This window comes from Xenopus laevis, chromosome 5S (genome assembly GCF_017654675.1).
Source record: "Xenopus laevis strain J_2021 chromosome 5S, Xenopus_laevis_v10.1, whole genome shotgun sequence".
NCBI classification, from domain to species: Eukaryota; Metazoa; Chordata; class Amphibia; order Anura; family Pipidae; genus Xenopus; species Xenopus laevis.
Window position 1 is genome coordinate 71792335 of NC_054380.1, and position 19777 is coordinate 71812111.

A 19777-nucleotide genomic window follows, 5' to 3' on the forward strand; every position below is an offset into this window, starting at 1 on the left:
GAAAGTTAATTCCGTCAAAAGCTAGTGACAGTCTCCTTCTGAAAATCGTACGATTGGCTATACATGCAGAGATATTACCCACAGCCGACAGAAATCTTTTAACCTGTCGACCAAACGACCGATCTCCGCCGGACGAAAAATGTCGGGACTCTCCACACACGGTCTGAAAATCATACGAATCCTCGATTCGTACGATCAGATCTTTGCATCAATGGCCAGCTTTAGATCATGTTAATTTTCTCTGCTTTCATTCTCATGTCATTTTCTGGAAGAAAAGGTAATAAACCAGAATATCACTGCATGGAACTGGAACAATAATGTGTAAACGAAGGCTCTGGGGTCAGGTGTAACTATTTATATTCCTTCTGCTGTGATAGCGATGCTGAGCACGGGAAAGGGTAGAGATAAAATATAAAACATGATAGTTTTGTGTACTTTAAGCCCTGCCCAGTACCTTTGTATATGTGCCCTTATGCACCTTATTCACCTTATTCACCATTATCATAATTTATTAGTAACACATATTTGTAAAAGATATTCTGCAGCACTGTACAATAAATTGGTATATTTATTTCAGATACAGATTACATTAAAAATACTATCAGTAAATGATAAGTGATAGAAAGAGTTCCCTTCTCAAAAAAGCTTACAAAAGAGATATTTATTTACCTGCCCGGCCACATGCAAACTGATGGTGTGTAAGAGAATGCCTATTCTCCACCCACATTATGCATATTAATAAGGTGAATGAAAATTACTCAAGTGTTGCAAATGAGTGCTTATTGTCTGTTTTATTGCATGCTTTTTGTGGCATTGGGCACATGATGGATCGTCCCATATTTATTGTTTTTGCTCTTGCTTGTTTCCTGGTAAATGGGGCTATATACAGTAAATTAGAGTTTTAATTAGAGTATTGAGATAATAGTTTGAAATTTGACTAATACTTTTTCTATGTTATGCTTGTGAGATGTGATGCCAAAAAGGCTTTTGAATGACAACTTTATTATTAGGCATATTACTAAGATGTTCTTATATCTTACTTTTTAATATCTGTACTTGTTTTTAATATCTTACTTACTCTCACACTAGGGAAAATAATACAATATTTATGAATCCTACCCAATACAGGATTTTTATTTAATTTTGATATTACAAAGCAGGTATCAACATATTTAATTATTGTTGTATTTACTGTGCATGCAGCATTTTTTTTTAACTTTTTTTTATAAATTATACAGCAAGCCTGCTCCTCAAACAATGGTGCCCTCGAGACCAACTAGTTTGCCTAATGGTTGCACCAGCCCTGGGGCTAAATATATGTATTGCTGAAGGCTGTTCAGAACAACCTGTTTTATGGCATTTGAGCTGCACAAAGCCAAAACTGTACTCAACTTTCAGAATGTTAACTTTTACTTATTTCCTATACATTGAATACATGGATTTCTGATTACATTTGTTCAGCATGAATAAGCTCAAATAGCTTAACTTGTCCTGTACACAAAATGCTGTAAACATTTAACATATCACCCTAAAACATTTTGGATTAAGTGCAAAAAAAAAAAAAAATGGCATCTGAGACCCATATCTCCCCTGCGGCCACCTAACCACCCTGCTAAATTCGGCAGCAGAGCCGAGGGATAAGGTGAGTCTGACTTTCAGGTAGTCACATGAAACACTACTATCAATGCATGTGCAGTATTCAAGGTCCTTTTGCACATGTGCCAATACAGGGCTGTGATGGCTGATGCCCTAAAATACTAATGCATTAACTGAAACATATTTTAGGCTCTAGAATTCAGTCTTTTGTTTTATATTTTAAAAATAAATGTATACTTTATTTATATAGCATTGCAGTACTTATTATACAGGTATGGGGCCTGTAATCCAGAATGCTCGGGACCTGGGGTTTTCTGGATAACAGATCTTTCTGTAATTTAGATCTTCATACCTTAAGTCTACTAGAAAATCATATAAACTTCAAATGTGGATTAAATGAGGATTGTTTTGCTTCAAATGAGGATTAATAATATCTAATTTAGTTTTGGATTAAGTACAGGTATAGGATCTGTTATCCGGAAACCCGTTATGCAGAAAGCTCAGAATTACGGAAAGGCCATCTCCTATTGACTCCAAAATAATCAAATAATTCAAATTTTTTAAAATGATTTCCTTTTTCTCTGTAATAATAAAACAGTAACTTGTACTTGATCCCAACTAAGATTTAATTAATCCTTATAGGAAGCAGAACCAACCTATTTGGTTTAATTCATGTTTAAATGTTTAGTAGACTTAAGGTATGATGATCCAAATTACAGAAAGATTCCTTATCTGGAAAACCCCAGGTCCCGATCATTCTGAATAACAGGTCCCATAACTGTACAAGGTATTGTTTTATTATTACAGAGAAAAAGGAAATCAATTTTCAAAATTTGGATTACTTGGATAAAATGGAGTCTACGGGAGACGTCCATTCTGTAATTCAGAGCTTTCTGGATAAGGGGTTTCAGGATAAATGGTTCTATGCCTGTACATCATTCACATGAATGATGTAGGAAGCTTACAATCTATTGTCCCACTCCCTATATACATATTTTATTGTCAGTGTTATGAATAAACAATTAACCTGCCTGTATGTTTCTGAAGTTAGGGAGGAAACCAACTCATACACAGGGAACCATACAAACGCCTTGCAAATATTGCCCTGGCTGGAATTGAAGCTAAGACCTCAGCACTGCAAGGCACCAGTGATAACAATGTAGCCCCTGTGTTGCCTTTTTTATTGGTGTATAGTTATCATACACCTTTGGAATTTAGAAGTTCCATTAGAGCAGGGGTGCCCAAATGGTAGATTGGGATCTACCAGTAGACCTTGGTGAGCTATATAGCTTGTCTATATAGATCTATATTTATTACATTAAAGTTACGTAAGAAATAGTTGTTTGTATAATATAGTAATATACATGTTCTCATAAATCAATAGTTAAGTAATATTTTTCACAGAATGCTAATAATGCTTTTATGGATGTAGATCATCATGGGGCAATATCACTTAAAGTAGACCCCACATTAGTAAAGTACGGGCACTCCTGCTTTAGAGGATTTGCGTATATACTTTGTGTATGTACAGTATTTTACTCTTGGCTGGTGATACAAAATAACCTTTTGTGAGCTTAAGTTTATTAAACCTATTCTTCATACTTGTATTTTTCTCTTCCTGGAAATAAGGAAACAGGCAGGCTTTATTAAGATTTCAACATCATACTGCAGATTTTTGAGTTAAAATCTGTCTTGAGAAGTTTAGGTAATATGATAATACTCCACAATGAAATAGGTATTGTAAATTACCAAAAGACCACACACTGGTGCATGATAGCCATTTTCAGAGACACCAGCATGGGTCGCCAAGAAATCTGCAGCAAAGAAAGCTATTTCTGCACACCTGGACTTTTTGCTTCTATTTGCCAGGTAAATATAGCTGACAAGTGGAGGCAAAGAATAGCTGTTCTACTGTGTACACTGTTCATAGAAATGAGGTGCCCTCTCCACTATCCAGTTTCATGTCATTTCTTTCTTGCCTTAAAAACAAATATATATATATATATGTTACAATGTTCCATTATATAAAAGACTATCAAACAGTAAAACAATCTTTTTTTTATTATATTACAGCAAAGTATTATACTATATAATAAGACTGCTTTATAATAAGACTGCAAACATGAAGATAAACACAATATTCCTATTAGTATGGCACACACAGTGTTTAGTTAATTATCTTGCATACTTGATGTGGTATTTAAATATTCAAAAATGTAAATATTTTTAAGAGATTCTTATTTCTTAGCATGCTAGAAGATATACAGATTTTTATTTCATTCCAGATATGCTGACACTATATTCCGCTCCATTTTTACATCTTCTATTTTTATCTTGTGAAAACTCTGAAGACCTCCTCGGAGAGTAGATTTACATGATACACAGGTTGAAACAGCCATATTTTATTATATATGGCATATATTTTCTTGGGGGAAAAAACTTGCAGTTCTTCTGTGGCTTTAAAAGAAACATTATGCAGTTCACAGATACAATATTTAATGTAATAATGTTATTAGTATTTCATGTAATGCTTTGGCAGTTATTTTGACCAGCTAGAAATTACCTTGAATAGTGTCTCTTGGTACATCATTTAGCCTTCAGTGCCATACAGAGGCTTGTGTTTCAGAGGTACTGCAAAAAAGACATTTCATGATATGTGGTTAAAATATTTGCATTCGCAATCAGAGAAAGCAGAATCTTTTAGATGCATATAGATAATAGCTGCTAGGGAAAAGCATTTTTGTTTGAGTTATAAATCTTTATTGGTATATTTTCAGACACTTTTATAGAGATGTGGAAACTGATTCCTGCTAGTGGACCAACATACACATAAAAGAAAGGTGTCAATTTAAAGGCAATATATCTTACAGAATATTCAGTAAAACATTTTGGCCTAGATTTGTCTGTTTACCTACATACATGTTTATTCACATGAGTAAAAGCTGCCATGCTGTTCCTCAAGAGTACAACTAGTCAGATTTTCTCTGTAGACCCAGTCAATCAGATGTCTCTAGTGGGCAAATTTCCATGAAATAGGGTAGAATATTTGCTTAACTACAGTAAAAACGAAGCCCACAGCAGCCCTGTTTTACTCATCAAGCAAATCTATATAAAGAATCCATTCATTCTTCATTAATATGATATACCTTTTGAATTCAAACATAAATCTCTTTGTTTAAAGGGTAAATTTTGTTTTTCCATAGTTCCCAACATTTCAAAATCACTCATTTAATATTCCTTTAAAGTGATACTGACACTTTCCTATATAAATCATACGTGTCTGTATCAAAGATACATTGCACACTAAGGGGCACATTTACTAAGCTCGAGTGAAGGATTCTAATGAAAAAAACTTCGAATTTCGAAGTATTTTTTTGGGGTACTAAAAATCGTTCGACCATTTGATAGTCGAAGTACTGTCTCTTTAAAAAAAACTTTGACTACTTACTTCGGCAGTTTAACCTATGGGGGGGACCTTCTCCATCACTTTTCTAACCTTTTTTTGATCGAAGAAAAATCCTTTGATCGATCGCTTCAAATTGTTCGCATCGTTCGATTTGAAGGATTTTATAGTTCGATTGTTTGATTTTTACTTAGATCGATTGAATGATTTGTGCTAAATCCTTCGAATTCGAAGGATTTAAATTCGGGGGTCGAATTTGAGGGTTTAATAACCCTAGATATTCGACCCTTGATAAATGTGCCCCTAAATATGTACCTCCAAAAGGCCCCCCAAAACTGCCCCCAGCTTCACGAACCTTTGTGAAGCTGACACTGCTGATGGTTCTTCTGCATTGTTTCAGCGACGCTGGGCTGGGGGCTGCGCAATCCTTCCATAGAATGAAGTACTGTTTGCATCTGTAATTTGCCTATGGAAGGATCGCGCCGCCCCCAGTCCAGCATGACTGAAACAACCACAGACGAACCATTAGCAGTGTCAGAGGGTCAACGAACAAAGATTCGCAGGGCTGGGGGTGGTTTTGGGGGGCTTTTGGATGTAAATATTTAGAGTGCAGCACGGACACGTTCCTATGATTTTCTATGAAGTTTCACTTTAATTATTCAGCAAATCCATGAATAGTTTAATAGCAGTGGCACTTTGGCATAATTAAAAATTAGTGTTTCCAAACTATTGAATATTTATCTGTTGTGAACAAATATCTGAAAATGTGCAAGTTAGAAATAACTTTTCAGAAAAAAAATCTTTCTTACATATTAATAATCAGCAATCCCCAACCAGTGGCTTTTGAACAACATGTTATTCTCCAACCCCTTGGATGTTGCTCCCAGTGGCCTCAAAGCAGATGCTTATTTTTGAATTCCAGGCTTGGAGGAAAATATGGTTGTATAAAAACCTGTTGTACTAACAAACAGCCTTCTGTAGGCTGTCAGTCCACATAGGGGCTACCAAATGGCCAATCACAGCCCTTATTTTGTATCACCAAGGAACATTTTTCATGTTTGGGTTGCCCATCACTTTTTACATTTGAATGTGGCTCACTGGTAAAAAAAAGCTTGGGGGATCCCTGAATAATAGCATCAAGTATTTCACTGGCTGGGTTGGCAAATGCCGGCCAGGAGATCAACTTAGTACCTCTGGGCCCCCAAGAAGCTGCTGGGTCAGCCATATTTATTTATAAATATGTAATTAGTGATATGGGCGTTACTTTAGGAAAATTGGTGGAACTTGAGTGGGGTCTGGATTTGTCTGGGTTTAACTGCTTGTGACTAGTGTGGATCAGGGACATTAACTCCAACATTTTTAAAACTCATTACTGGGGGTATATAGGTGGATGGGGCCACACCACTTTATTTATATTGAATTCACCAAGCTAATACACAACAGGTCAGTATAAAAACAGGCTTGTGATATATATATATATATATATATATAGATGTATATATATGTATATATACATCATCCTTGAAAAAGGTCCCAATAGGGACCGAAACGTTGGGTATTGATGCAACAATAAAAGATTATACTTTTTACGCAAAAGGGAGTGCTGGTTTGGAAACTATTGGTGTATACACAATTTACCATGCAACCCTCCTTCTATTAAGATTGGCCTTGGAGTGCGGATACTCGTCTGAAAGTTATATATATATATATATATATATATATATATATATATATATATATATATATGTGTATATATCTGAGCAAGCTTAAAGACTATATAAATGCATTATGCAATCTTTTGACTTCACATTCTATTTTTCTTGTTTAGTTCCAGGTGTTCTCTCCCCAACATTTCCAAAATATATTAACATATAAATTTACATGTGGAATTCAAAATACAAGGAGCTTGTAGCATTTTTACATGCTAATTTAAAAGCATAAATTACATTTCCCAAAAATATCTCTTTGACATTTGTAGTACATTTTTTTACATCAATTCTGCTCCATTTATATACATAAGGTTAACTGTAACCTGTAGAATTATTAATTACACAGTCGTTTGTGTATATTATGAGTGACTGGAATGCAGGTTGCATGACACTTGTTAAAATTGTATTGAATGTATATTAATTAAGATTCACTATATAAATTATACAGTAGTTAAATAATTTTAATCATCCCTGAATATTTAACGTCAGGATTATCTACATTTAGCACAAGCTACTTTTTTTTTTTAAACAAATGTGTCATATCTGCTGTTTGTAGTTTTTATTAAATATATTTGTCCATAAGAAAGGAGCAAACATACATTGGGAGAAATGCAATAACATCAAAAACACCAAAATTCACAAAAAAAAAAACTTTGAATATCGAATTTTTTCAATTCAATGGTCGAATCTCGAAGTTTTACCACTTCGAAATTTGACCCTTCGTAAATGTGCCCTTAAGTGTGCGAGAGATGGCATATCTTTGGTCACTACCCGGTCATCTGAAAAAATGCTATATACAGTGTTTATAGATATTTTTTGCATTAAGTAGATTTTCTAAACCAGAACAATTCTTGCAAATATTGTAATCCTGATTTATAAGCAGTACTCTCAAATATGCAAAAAGAATGTTTCCACGCTATGTCATATAGACTTCATGGAAGGTAGCATTTTATACATTTGCCCATGTTTGTTCAATATCTGCTATTTTGCACTTGTTTGCAGCACTATGGATTTTCTTTGATCTCTACATTCTATCACATTTAGTGACATAGAAGATATCAAAGTAAACTATTATGAGATTAGGACAGTAACATCCTGAACAAATCTTGTTGCTGCCACAGTTTAAAAATATAGCCTTTAATTCCATCCACTTTTATTACGTTCTTATTTTGTAACGAAGCCCACATTTTGCTGTTTCTTAAGGATACATGGTAATTCGAGTGAACATCTTAATAAAAAAAACATAGTAATAGCAAAAGCGCATTGTGGTTATTGTTTGAGCCTTACAAAATACTTTTTCCATGACTCACTAGATACTCCCTTTACAACTACATTCACAATAGATTTTTTTCACATAAAAATCATCTTTAAAAGGATAAATCCTTCACGAGTTTTCTACCTTTTGTGCCCTTTTTTTGGCTGACTGCCACAGCGATTGTAATGTGGCTTGCTTTTATTGAACTGTAACATTTAAAACTGCTTCCACTGCTATATACATCTGTATTATAACGATTCACAATAGGCAGTTGTTAACAATGTTGGCTGTATGGTAAAACCAAACTTTCTTTTTTGTTAAAATAATAATTTTTTATTTTGTTTTCTAAAGCATTTACTGTACATGAATATAATGTTTAAAACACATTTTAACTCCCTTGAAGAACTGCTCACCAACAGGGACCTGTAAATCTGCTGTAGATGCTTTATCTTGTTTTTATTTTCCTCTTAGCGTGTGGTCGAGGCTTCTACAAATCATCATCTCAAGATTTACAGTGTTCGCGATGCCCTGCACACAGTTTCTCAGACAAGGAAGGCTCATCCCGTTGTGACTGTGAAGATGGCTATAACAGAGCTTTTTCAGATCCATCATATATTGCTTGCACAAGTGAGTTCAATATTAAACTTTCATTCATCATTCGGTCATGGGTCATTAACTATTCGGTAATCAGTTGTATTAATACATCTACTATAATATATAGCTGTTTAAGATGTATTTGTATTTTGGAAGAGTACATGATGTTTTTTTCAATAAAACTAATATACAGAAAATTTCTTTCATATAAAAGAATAGTTCTTTTAAATGACATTGGTTTGGTAGTTCACTAGTGTAATAACATTTAGAGGAGTTATTTACTAAACTCTGAATTTATTTCATATTTTATAAGAAAAAAACACAAACTCCCATGCCCCATTTCCCCAGAATCTCATAGATTTTTTCAGATTTTTGCCAAAAAATCCCACATTTTTCGGGCTAAACTCAGAGCAAACCATGATATCTTCAAATTGAGATTGGAGACAGGTCTGAGATGGTGGATTTTCAGATTCTAGCTTTTTGCAGCTTTGGGGTATAATAAATCTTGAAAAATTCAAGTTTTTGTTTTCCACAAACGTTTCCAGTTTTTGACTCAAAAAGTTCAAACAGATAAATTTGAGGTTTAGTAAATAAACCCTTTAGAGTTAAGTTGAATTTAAATAATGGGGATTTTCAACTTTCAGTGAGCTTCTTTCCTAGTACACCAGCAACTGACAAATCTGAGATTAATCTGCATAGCAGCAGTGTTGTCACACCAAGCTGTGTAAAAAAAAAAATCGCTGAAAAAAAACGCTATGTAAAATAAATATCAAATTTATCAAGGTGTGTGTAATTTTAAGCCATGCAAACCTCAGATTTGACGCAGTTATTTTATATTGCTTCCAGCAGAAGTAACTCTAAGAAAAAACATGTACAATTTACAGCATTTTTTATGCTTTTTTTATACTGAAAACCCTGCCAATGTGTGATGTATTATCCTGCTGTTTTTTACACAGCCCCCTAAAGTAAATTCCACTGCAAATGCAGGTTAAACACATGAGAATATTGACACTCCAGTATTTCAATAACTGACTCTCAAAAAAAGTATGCTTATTCTTATATTGGATAAGATGCTAGAGTTGTGAGTACATTCAAATCTATTAGAGTTAAAAAAAAATTCACATAACTGTAAAATTCGACCGTTGATAAATAACCCCCTATTTGTGCTTATAATATTTTCATACTGCTTACTGTGTATTTCATCAATAGATATAAACACAGTGCACAAAGTCCCCGAATTCCAAAGCAGCATAGAGAGACTCGTCTCAGATATTATAAAAATACAGTTTAAAGTCATATAGCGTCCATGATTATGCCAGGGTATATAAGGTTAAAAAAAGGCCCAACAATGAGATATACTGTACATAGTGGATATAGGCTTATCAAGGATGCGTTGATCAAACTTGGAGATACCAAAACTATTAATGTGCTTTAGAAAGAAATCCTCAGAATGGTGAAATTTATTTGATACAGAAAGCTGAAAAATGACAGGATTTTTGCTTACCTGTAAAATCAATAAAAAAAAAAGTATCTGTTACTAGTTAAGTTGCGGGCCTGCCCGATACCCGCGAGCAGGTTCGAGCCGACCGTACACTCCTCGCCTTCAAATTCCGACTTCCGGGTTCTTCTTTTATAGATGCTGTGCCTGCTCGCCCCGCCCCTTTTGTGACGTTATTGGCGGGGCTTTTCACTTTGCACAGTGCATGAGGCATTGCTGATGAACCCTAATAATAACAATGTATAGGAGAAACTTTGGTTTTGTATATGTGCTGAGTTTTTAAACAGGGACTGCTGGACACCTGCTTATATATAAACTAGGTAAAGCTATATACAACACTGCTGAAAGAGATCCAACTTGAAAGAAAAGTTATGTAATGTTTAGGTTCAGTACCCCATAACAACCAAGTTTGCAGCAAGTAAATACTGCTTGGTTGTTGTCCGTTACTCACCTTGGAAAACAATTTTATTACATAACCCCATAGTGTGATATGCAATAAAAGTCAAAAGAAACCCATTAGGCTTCTATGTGGTTTCCAGATGCCTAGCTGAAGTATGTTTAAGATATTAAGGACGAAAATGTTAATGACCAAGTAGTCTACTTAGGCAGCCAGGAATGGCCATTTGGTTTATTTTCTAACAAATATAACTTTGGTAACATATTTTTAGATTTGCACAACAGACATATTCTCATTCACTGTGTGAATTTATTTAAATGTAAGTATGCACATCAAATATCTTATTTAGGTAGAGTTATTTGACTCAGCAGTTTTATTAAAATAAAATGTATTCTGTATTAAATTTCTCAAAATGAAAAGCAACTGAAACTCAGTTTCTGTGGATGTGTAATAATGTAAACGTATTTATTTTACACAGTAAAATGTTGATATAGTAAGAAGTTATAACACTTCTAACGGTATGCTGCATTTAATAGGAAGGTACACAGACTTATTGATTTTGAAATGGAATAAAACCGTAAGACATATGTCATATGTATGGGGTGCCGATGCAACCCCAGGTAAATATAATTGCTTACCTTTGATCCAGGGCTAGCCTGCTAGTTTTATTCTACTAGGGTAATGATAACATAGCTATGCATACATTTATGTATACATTTATGCAGACCCAGGACAGGGGGTCGCTTTTGCTCCTTTTAGTACTTGAGTTTGTCATCCCCCTGTCTTTTTACAGTTTCGCCAACTGTTTGGTTACACAATAAAACTAAACAAAAACATTAAGCCACTTTTGTAAAAAAAAATAAATAAATAAAATTTAAAAAAAGGAATATAAAGCAAACAGTGATGTAATAAAAGTTGCAAAGTTATGCCTGGTCTTTACTGTTCACCTCTGTAAAAGAAAGCTGGTGATTGATTGCCAGTAACGAGTAACGAGGCCTGGCTTTGTCACTTTCATTCATTATCATTATCATTAGCCATAAATATGCATTTTTTTATCATTTACTGTATTCTTATATAGAGATGAAAATATGATTTTTTTACACTAACCCCAGTACATTTCCCCTACATGTGGAGGCTTATTTATTAAAAGTTGAATTTTAATGATTTTAGAGGTTTTGGAAACCAAGACCAAACTCAAAAACTCTAGGAGGCAGTTTTATTAAGGTTTGAATGGTAAATGCAATTTTTTTTTTGGTCAAAACTCGCACATTCGAGTTGGGAAAAATCAAAACTCAAATTCGAATTTGAGATTTATCATAGCTCGACTCTGGAAGTAACTCGAATTCGATAGGTTACCACCTAAAACCTGCCGAATTCATGTAGAAGTAAATGGCAGAGGTCCATTGACCCATTTGAAGATGTTTATAGCCTTCTTGACATTCAAGTTTTTTTTGGAAAAAAATTTATTCAAATTGAGTTCGAATTCAGTTCGAGTTTTCGAGTCGAGTATTCATTCAAATTTTAGATGTTCAAGTTTTTTCTTAAATAAAATACCATTCGAGCTTTGAGTTCATTTGAGGTAAAAAAAAAACCTTTGATAAATCTGCCCCTAAAACCATGATTATCACTGAATTTATTCATAATTTATATTTTATTCAATTTATATTTTAAGTTCCTATTTTAAAAAGTGTGAATGAAAAAATGTGCTGAACGTTTAAAAAAAAAATCCTTATTCCCCAGAAAACCTCTAATAATTCAAGTTTTTCGGACAATTCGTAGCAGAAAAAACCCCCAATTGGTTTAAAAATGGTCCAACTCCTGTTAGTGCTCCTCCCTACTTCTATATCACCTAAAAAAACGTTTACGTGGCATGAAAGGTTTTCATGTTTTTTTCACTTGATAAATCTCAAATTTTTAGAGCTTTTTAGAAACACAGAAAAAACACAATTTTTTTTGTGATTTGTGAAAAAAATTTGATTATTAGTAAATTACCCCCTAAAGTATAATTTATTTTAATTATGTCCTCATATTTTCTTACTTAAAGGACCACCATCAGCACCACAGAATCTAATTTACAACATCAACCAGACAACAGTAAGCCTTGAATGGAGTCCTCCAGCAGACAACGGGGGAAGAAATGATGTCACTTATCGGGTTGTTTGCAAGCGCTGCAGCTGGGAGCAAGGAGAGTGTATACCTTGTGCAAATACTATTGGATATGTGCCCCAGCAAAGTGGATTAATAGATACTTACATCAGCATTGTGGACCTTGTTGCTCATGCCAACTATACTTTTGAAGTAGAAGCTGTGAATGGAGTTTCCGACATGAGCCGTTCCCAAAGGCTTTTTGCTGCAGTCAGCGTGACAACTGGTCAGGCAGGTATGTCATCTGTGTTTGATTTCCACAGTTACAGGGTAAACACACTTCTTTTCATTATAAGTAACAGGAGTTTTTTACCTATAGGTTTACATTTATTATCATTTTGGCACAGTTTTGAAATTAAACTTTTTTATTCTATGGCGTAATGTAATAAATAGTCTTAAAGGGGATCTAAACCCATAAAATAAATTGGGAAACATCTTGAGTCTGAGCATTTTATATTAACCCATAGCAATCAGCAGGCAACATTTACTAGTTAGCTGAAAATCATCTGATTGGCTACAAACGGTTACTAGATATGTAAGACTTTTTTTTTTATAGTACCCTGATTTTTTGTCAGTTTGTTAGTTATTTATTTAAAGGGGTGGTTCACATTTAAGGTAACCTTTAGTATGTTATAGAATAGCCAATTCTAAGCAACTTTTCAATTGGTTTTCATTATTTATTTTTTATAGTTCTTTGCCTTTTTCGTCTGAGTTTTTGCAGCTTTCAAATGGGCGTCGCTGACCCCATCTAAAAAACCAAATGCTATATTTTTTCTTTCAGAATAGTTTACATTACTTCCACCCCCAAAGAACACATTTGAAGTTTTGCATTGTGTGAACTTTTGACTACGTGTTAGATTTGTGTTCCCTTTCCATCATTTTTTTCTTGACATGACATTATCTGCAAATTAACACAATGCAGAGGAGGAATGTTTCAGTAGGCCCACCACAGTTGTATATTATCTTACTGTTTTCCCACAGGAAATATCCTATTGCAGTCATTGCATGTTGTTATATACTGTATATGATGTGAGAACTTTTGATTTAAGTTACAGTAGAATCAAATAGCCTGCCATGAGAGTGATTAAAAGAAGACTATTGTCACATTGTTTTCTTTAGTTGGTTTTATTGTTCACATCTGGGACAGTTTTCATAAAATTCTTTTTGTCTCTCCTACATTAGTTAAAGGGAGACTATAATTTTTTTTTCAATCCACAACAAATTCGTTACCATACTGCAACAGGGCTTTTCAGTTTTTTTGTTTGACAATAATATTTAGGGATGCTCATTAAAATATTAACTACAGAGTTTCTCATGTCAAGAGACATTAAATCCAGTACACAAGCCATAATTTTATTGTGGAATTCTAATACAGTGATCTTTTAGCTTAATCTGACATTGAAAGCAGGATATGCTTTAAATACTTTGATATATATATTAATACACACTAGTAAGGAAATTAGGTTAGGCTATATAGCGAGAGTGCTATAAAAGTTCACTATCTTAACTTATAACTACTAGAATAAATAAATAATAGTAGAACAACTTACCAAATGACACAGTTATATGGTTATTCACTTTGCATAATATACCACAGGTAATAAAATCATATAAACTTCTAAGACTTGACCAATAAAAACAATGTCCTTGTTTTAGAGAGAATGATGTAAGTATGCAAAGTTTAAAGAAAAGCATATAACACAAAATGAACACATTAATATAGTGCCCATAAAAAATAAACCTTTAATAGTGATGAAAACCATGAAATGATCCTTCTTTCAGTCAGTATACTGCTGTGCACATATAAATTGTCAATCAACAGTCTCCACCTATTGAAAACTGTTTGCTATACATATCTGACCACATTACTAAGTTAAATATGGACATTTATTCCACCCTCTGACCCAGGCCATGCTTAATCCACCCAAACCAATGATCTGGGAAATCTTCCTCTTTCCAACAGATTAATACCCATATCATCAAAGTCAAACCTGGGGATGGGCATGGAGATGTGGGCAACTTTTAAAGGAAAACTAAACCCCCTCAACAATGTTGGTCTCTATAATAATATATTGCATAAACAGCTCATATGTAAAACCCTGCTTAATGATAATGAACAATTTTCATAGTAATATACTTTTTTGCCATTGGGTAATCATAAATAGAAAATTGCCATTTGTAAGATAAGGGCCGTCCCCTGGGATACTAGGATTCATGGTGCACAAACAAACCATATATGTTTGGTCACATGAGCCAATAACAGTTCTTACTGTTACAGTTAGAGTTTCAGTATTTCTGGTCAGGTGATCTCTGAGGCAGCACAGAGACATCACGATATGGTGGTTCAAGGCAAGAGATGTAAAAGACAATATTTACTTAAATATATATACCAGTTTGGTAAGATTAATACTCCACTTAATTTGATATAAATGTACCCTTCCTTAAGTATTCATTTTTGGGGTCAACATGACCTACAGGTAACTTTTAATGTACATTCATATTTTAAAAAGTTGTTTTTTAGTGTCAGTATCACTTTAAGTGTAAAAACTGGGTAAATAGATAGGCTCTGCAAAATAAAAAAAGGAGGTTGCAATTGATCCTTAGCATGCAGGTCAGATTCAAAAGAAAACACCTCAAGTCACTGGTTACTGCCTGGTAACCAATCAGTGCTTCTTTTGCAAATTCACACTAATAAACACACTAAAGAACCATTATACAATATAAAAATCTATGCATATATTATGAGAAAGGTGCATGTACAACAATATTACATGATATGAACAGATGTATGTGCCTTGATGCCAAGTGTAATTATTATCATATTACTTTTGAAGCTGGTATGTATTTTGTTTGTGCTTAATTTTGGAAACCCGCTATGGATAAGGAGCTAGTCAAGTGGAGCATTGACATCTATGAAAACAGCTGTACCACTCTAGTAATGCAGTAAATTATATCTACAAGCAAAAACATTGATCGAGATGGATCATTAACAGCATTTAACTGATCCAAATAATAGGGGTAAATTAGAGACCATAATCAAGATTAACTTTTCAGATGTATCAATTAGGAGTTTCAACGCATTTTATTTCTTTATTTTATATTTTATATTTCTTTACAATTATATTGTTACTTGAAAATACCAATTACCAATGAAGAAAATTCCAATAAACAAATCAGCCAGGCAATCTGTGCTTAGTTTAGCAGTGGGGTAGGCATGGGGGAGAGGTAATTGCTGCTAGCCAGTAAATTTAATAGGGGATGAGCTGGAAAGGAAGATGTATGTTCTGTGACAGAGCATTTGACAGCAATATACAGGCCATACTGCAATTGCTTGCCTTGTTGGAAACACAAGGACAAAAGAAGGAGACGTGAAAATAAGGAATATTACCCCAGAAAGCTAAACTATTAATTATTCATGGCATGTTATCACTAAATAATTAGCCTCTATTTTTTGCAGCGTCGGCCATTATCTTTGAGAATGGACACTTTAAAACAAGAATTAATTTATTTCCCAAAATTTAATTTTGTACTGCTTTGTCCAAAGTGTAGTGTTTATCAATAGATATTACAGTAATTGTTACAGTGTAATTTTGTACTTAAGTTCTCCGTGGGGTACAGAACTGTATTTAGGATAGAACATTACAGTCACTTGTCATATTGTGACAGTTTACATGTAGCTAATTAGTCGTTTTTCTGCTAAACTTGGATGTTTTCATTAGGGGTCAATATTAATACTTGCTAACGTGGCACATCTTGCTAACCTATCACATCTGCTATACACAGTTACTTGTCTACACTGAAAATCACCAGTTCCATTGTAGAAAGTGATTCTTTTTGCCAAGGTTTGGTCTGTACTATGCCTATACTCACTGTCACAAATTGTATGACAAAGTGCATTCTGTATTCATTATTTCATGTTAGGGTAATACATTATAATGATCATCATGTGTATATGTCAATGTACCAAGGCAATTTTATTAGGCATTGCTGACAAAATGTAAAATATGGGGTATTAGTTCCCTTATTAAAGGAGAAGGAAAGGCTTGGTGCACTTGGGGGTGCCTAACATTTGGCACCCCCAAGTGCACCAAGCCTTTCCTTCTCCTTTATCGTGTACCTGTTTATACAAGACTTTTATGGCAGCTATGTGTTGTGTTGCTAAATTATAAGCAGAGTTGTCTCTTTAGCACTGTGTTGAATAGAAATTTAAATCACATGCTTTGTTTGGCAGCAGATAAATTGAACGAATATACATACAGTATTTACATATATATTATACGTTTTTTCATATGCTTTTTTTTTTAGCCCTTTAAGCAGATTAAAAGAGAAACATATATTTTATCAATTAACAAACAATTCAGTCAAAGGTAATTTTTGAGCAAAGCAGAATCTGACTTGGGTTATACAGTGCAATATCAAATCAAATTCCATAGTAATTAGTTATTTTACTAAGATTCAAGTGAAGTGATATATTTAGGAAACCCATAAATATGATTGGTTTATCTATGCTTTTCCTTTGATGACCATATCAGCAAAGTTTTACTTCCCTTTTCTACTGCAACCTGTGTATCTAGCAATGCTTTTTACTCCTAAAGAGTCAAAATGTTATCTAAGCACGGAAGTGCTTCATTATGAAGCCACTGTGGCAAATACTGGCTTTTGGGAGATTTCAGTTTAACCACTTAAATACAGTATTATTTAGGCCGAGGATTTAGCTCCATTTAACTTCAAGTTAATTCACCTATGCCTCAAGTTAAAAAACTAAAACCTTTTATGGACATTCTCGGGCATTTTTTACCCTCCATGATATCTATTTGTTGTCCTTCTCACAAAATGGAGGAGTAGCTTCCTCTTATTTATGTTGCAAACATTTGCTTTTAAGATGTTTTGCATCCTTGCCTCTCTTACATTTTTTCCTGAAATTGTAATTGAATCATGTAATTAGTTTTTCACATTACAAATCACTTTTAATAACTACATTAATTGAGAAAGTTGTGTTGTTGCAAATGTATAATCTTTTTCAACATATTGTTGACACATTATGCCCAATATATACCTTGTAAAGCAATGCTTTACATTCTTATTAAATTTAATTGCTCCCTAATAAAGTGCTATCACATTTAGTCTGCCTTTAAATCTATTCACAGACACAGGCTGGTACACAGCCTAATATGCACATTTGCATTTACTGCCACTGTTGTTCTTAGACTCTTTATTAGCCAATTAAAATGGCAGGCAGCAGAGTACTGTTTTCTCATGTGGATTCTTAATGTTTAGTTTTGGAAGTTTAAAGTCAACAAGATAAAGTCGATGGGCTCACAAACTGGACAAATATCCAGTCTCAGTTGAAGTGAGCCCTCTATGAACACAGAGAGCATTTGAGCTGTTATTGTGACATTACATTCAGCATTGAGTTCAATAAGCTAAAAACCCAGTGTTGCGTGCCAAGTCTTGCAGTTATTTTGTCAGTGATATAATGGTGACAAGAAAACCTGCTCCCCCAGGAGATGCCTTTGTGTGATCCTGCCTTATAACAAATATAGGCATAGCTCCAATAAATCAGCGTTACCAGTAAATTATACCTCTGCCACTGATCCATAAGTTTGTTCTTTGACTGTAGGGAATACAACTGATATAACTGATATGACCCTGGCAGGTTAATCATTAGCAGTTTGTTACTGATTTGTTGGGTGTTTTCAATTCAAATATCCATTTTATGATCCCGCATTTTAAACCTTTGCAATATTACCACAGATTTGTTGCATTAAAAACTGGCCATAAACTAAAAGATCCACTTTTATGGCATGGTTGCCAATCAGGTAGAGCTTTGCTTTATTATCTGATCATTATAGGACCCATCAGGTTAATTTGGAGAGGACCCATGATCCAACAGGATTTTTAAATCTTCCTTAAAAAAATGTCTCTCAAACAAGATTTAGGGAATTTCGCCACTTACCCAAATCATTATGTGGGTTTTTAATGAGCTGTTCTTTTTCTTAAAGAATACAAATCATAGAATGAAGGAAATTATTCCTAGAAAAAAATGTATTAAATGAACTGGGCCAGTTTGCAACCTGACGTAGCAGAGCTTTGCTGCCCTTCCATGCTTCTCTTTACCTGTCCCACGTCTAAGACCTAGTTGGGGGAGAAGTATATCACTGCTGTAAAGAGTGCTTTCTTATATTGCAAATCACACATTGGGGCTCATTTATAAATAATGGGTAAATGTGCACCTGGGCAGTAACACATGGCAGTCACTCATATATTGCTTTTATTGTTCAGTAAAACAAAAAATTCAGTCATTATTGGCTGCTGTGGGTTGCTCCTCAGTTGCAGATTTGCCCAGTGTTTATAAATACTTTTCTTTTAGAAATAACTTTTTGCTACCACTGGAAAAATGTCACCTAAGCATTGCTCATTGTCCTGTTTGACCGTTTTCTGTTGTGAGAGATACATTTGTCTACATTTTTTTACTTTCATATCAATAACATTTCTGTCAAGACTCTTATTTTTGGGGGGGAGTACAGAAACTCATAATTGAAGTGCAGATTAAATTCACTTGGTTAATTAAAGCTAATATGCCTTTTGATTGATGTACTGTAGGCTGCTGCATTGGGGAAAATTCAATCTGTGTTATTGCTTTCACCAATACAGTTATTAAAGTACAGGTACAGTATGAGACCTGTTATCCAGAATGCTCAGGAACTGGGGCTTTCTGGATAATGGATTGTTCTGTAATTTGGATCATAACCTACATTTACTAGCAAATAATTTAAACATGAAATAAACCCAGTTGGTTTGTTGTGCCTCCAATAAGGATTAATAATATCTTAGTTTGGCTTAAAAACAAGGTACTGATTTATTATTACAGAAAGAAAGTGGAGTCTATGAGAGATGGTCTTCCTGTAATTGACAGCATTCTGGATAACAGGTTTTCAGATAACATACCTGTACAATTATATGAAATGAGTTTGCACCTAAATTCTATAATATGATGTTGCTTTCTTTTGTAGATTGTACTCTCTTTAAAATGTTTCTTAAATATATCAGCTCTTTAATTGCACAGCCCTAGCACCGCAGACTGAACAGATTCGTGTTCTCTAATCTGTAAAAAGGAAATATTTTGTTTGCATGCTCCGTACGGATGAACAAACCAGCTGGAACATGCAAATAAAAGCAA

At 34.0% G+C, this 19777-nt stretch overlaps 1 protein-coding gene across 8 annotated transcripts in view; it reads left to right on the forward strand.

Annotated features, from left to right (window-relative positions):
* Positions 1 to 19777, forward strand: part of epha7.S (EPH receptor A7 S homeolog) — a 147357-nt gene that overhangs the window by 39754 nt on the left and 87826 nt on the right. For all 8 annotated transcript variants that reach the window (XM_018265430.2, XM_041564642.1, XM_041564641.1 and 5 more), the window contains exons 4-5: positions 8435 to 8590; positions 12497 to 12832. In XM_018265430.2, the coding sequence (XP_018120919.1) occupies positions 8435 to 8590; positions 12497 to 12832 (492 nt within the window). The remainder of the gene's footprint in view (positions 1 to 8434; positions 8591 to 12496; positions 12833 to 19777) is intronic.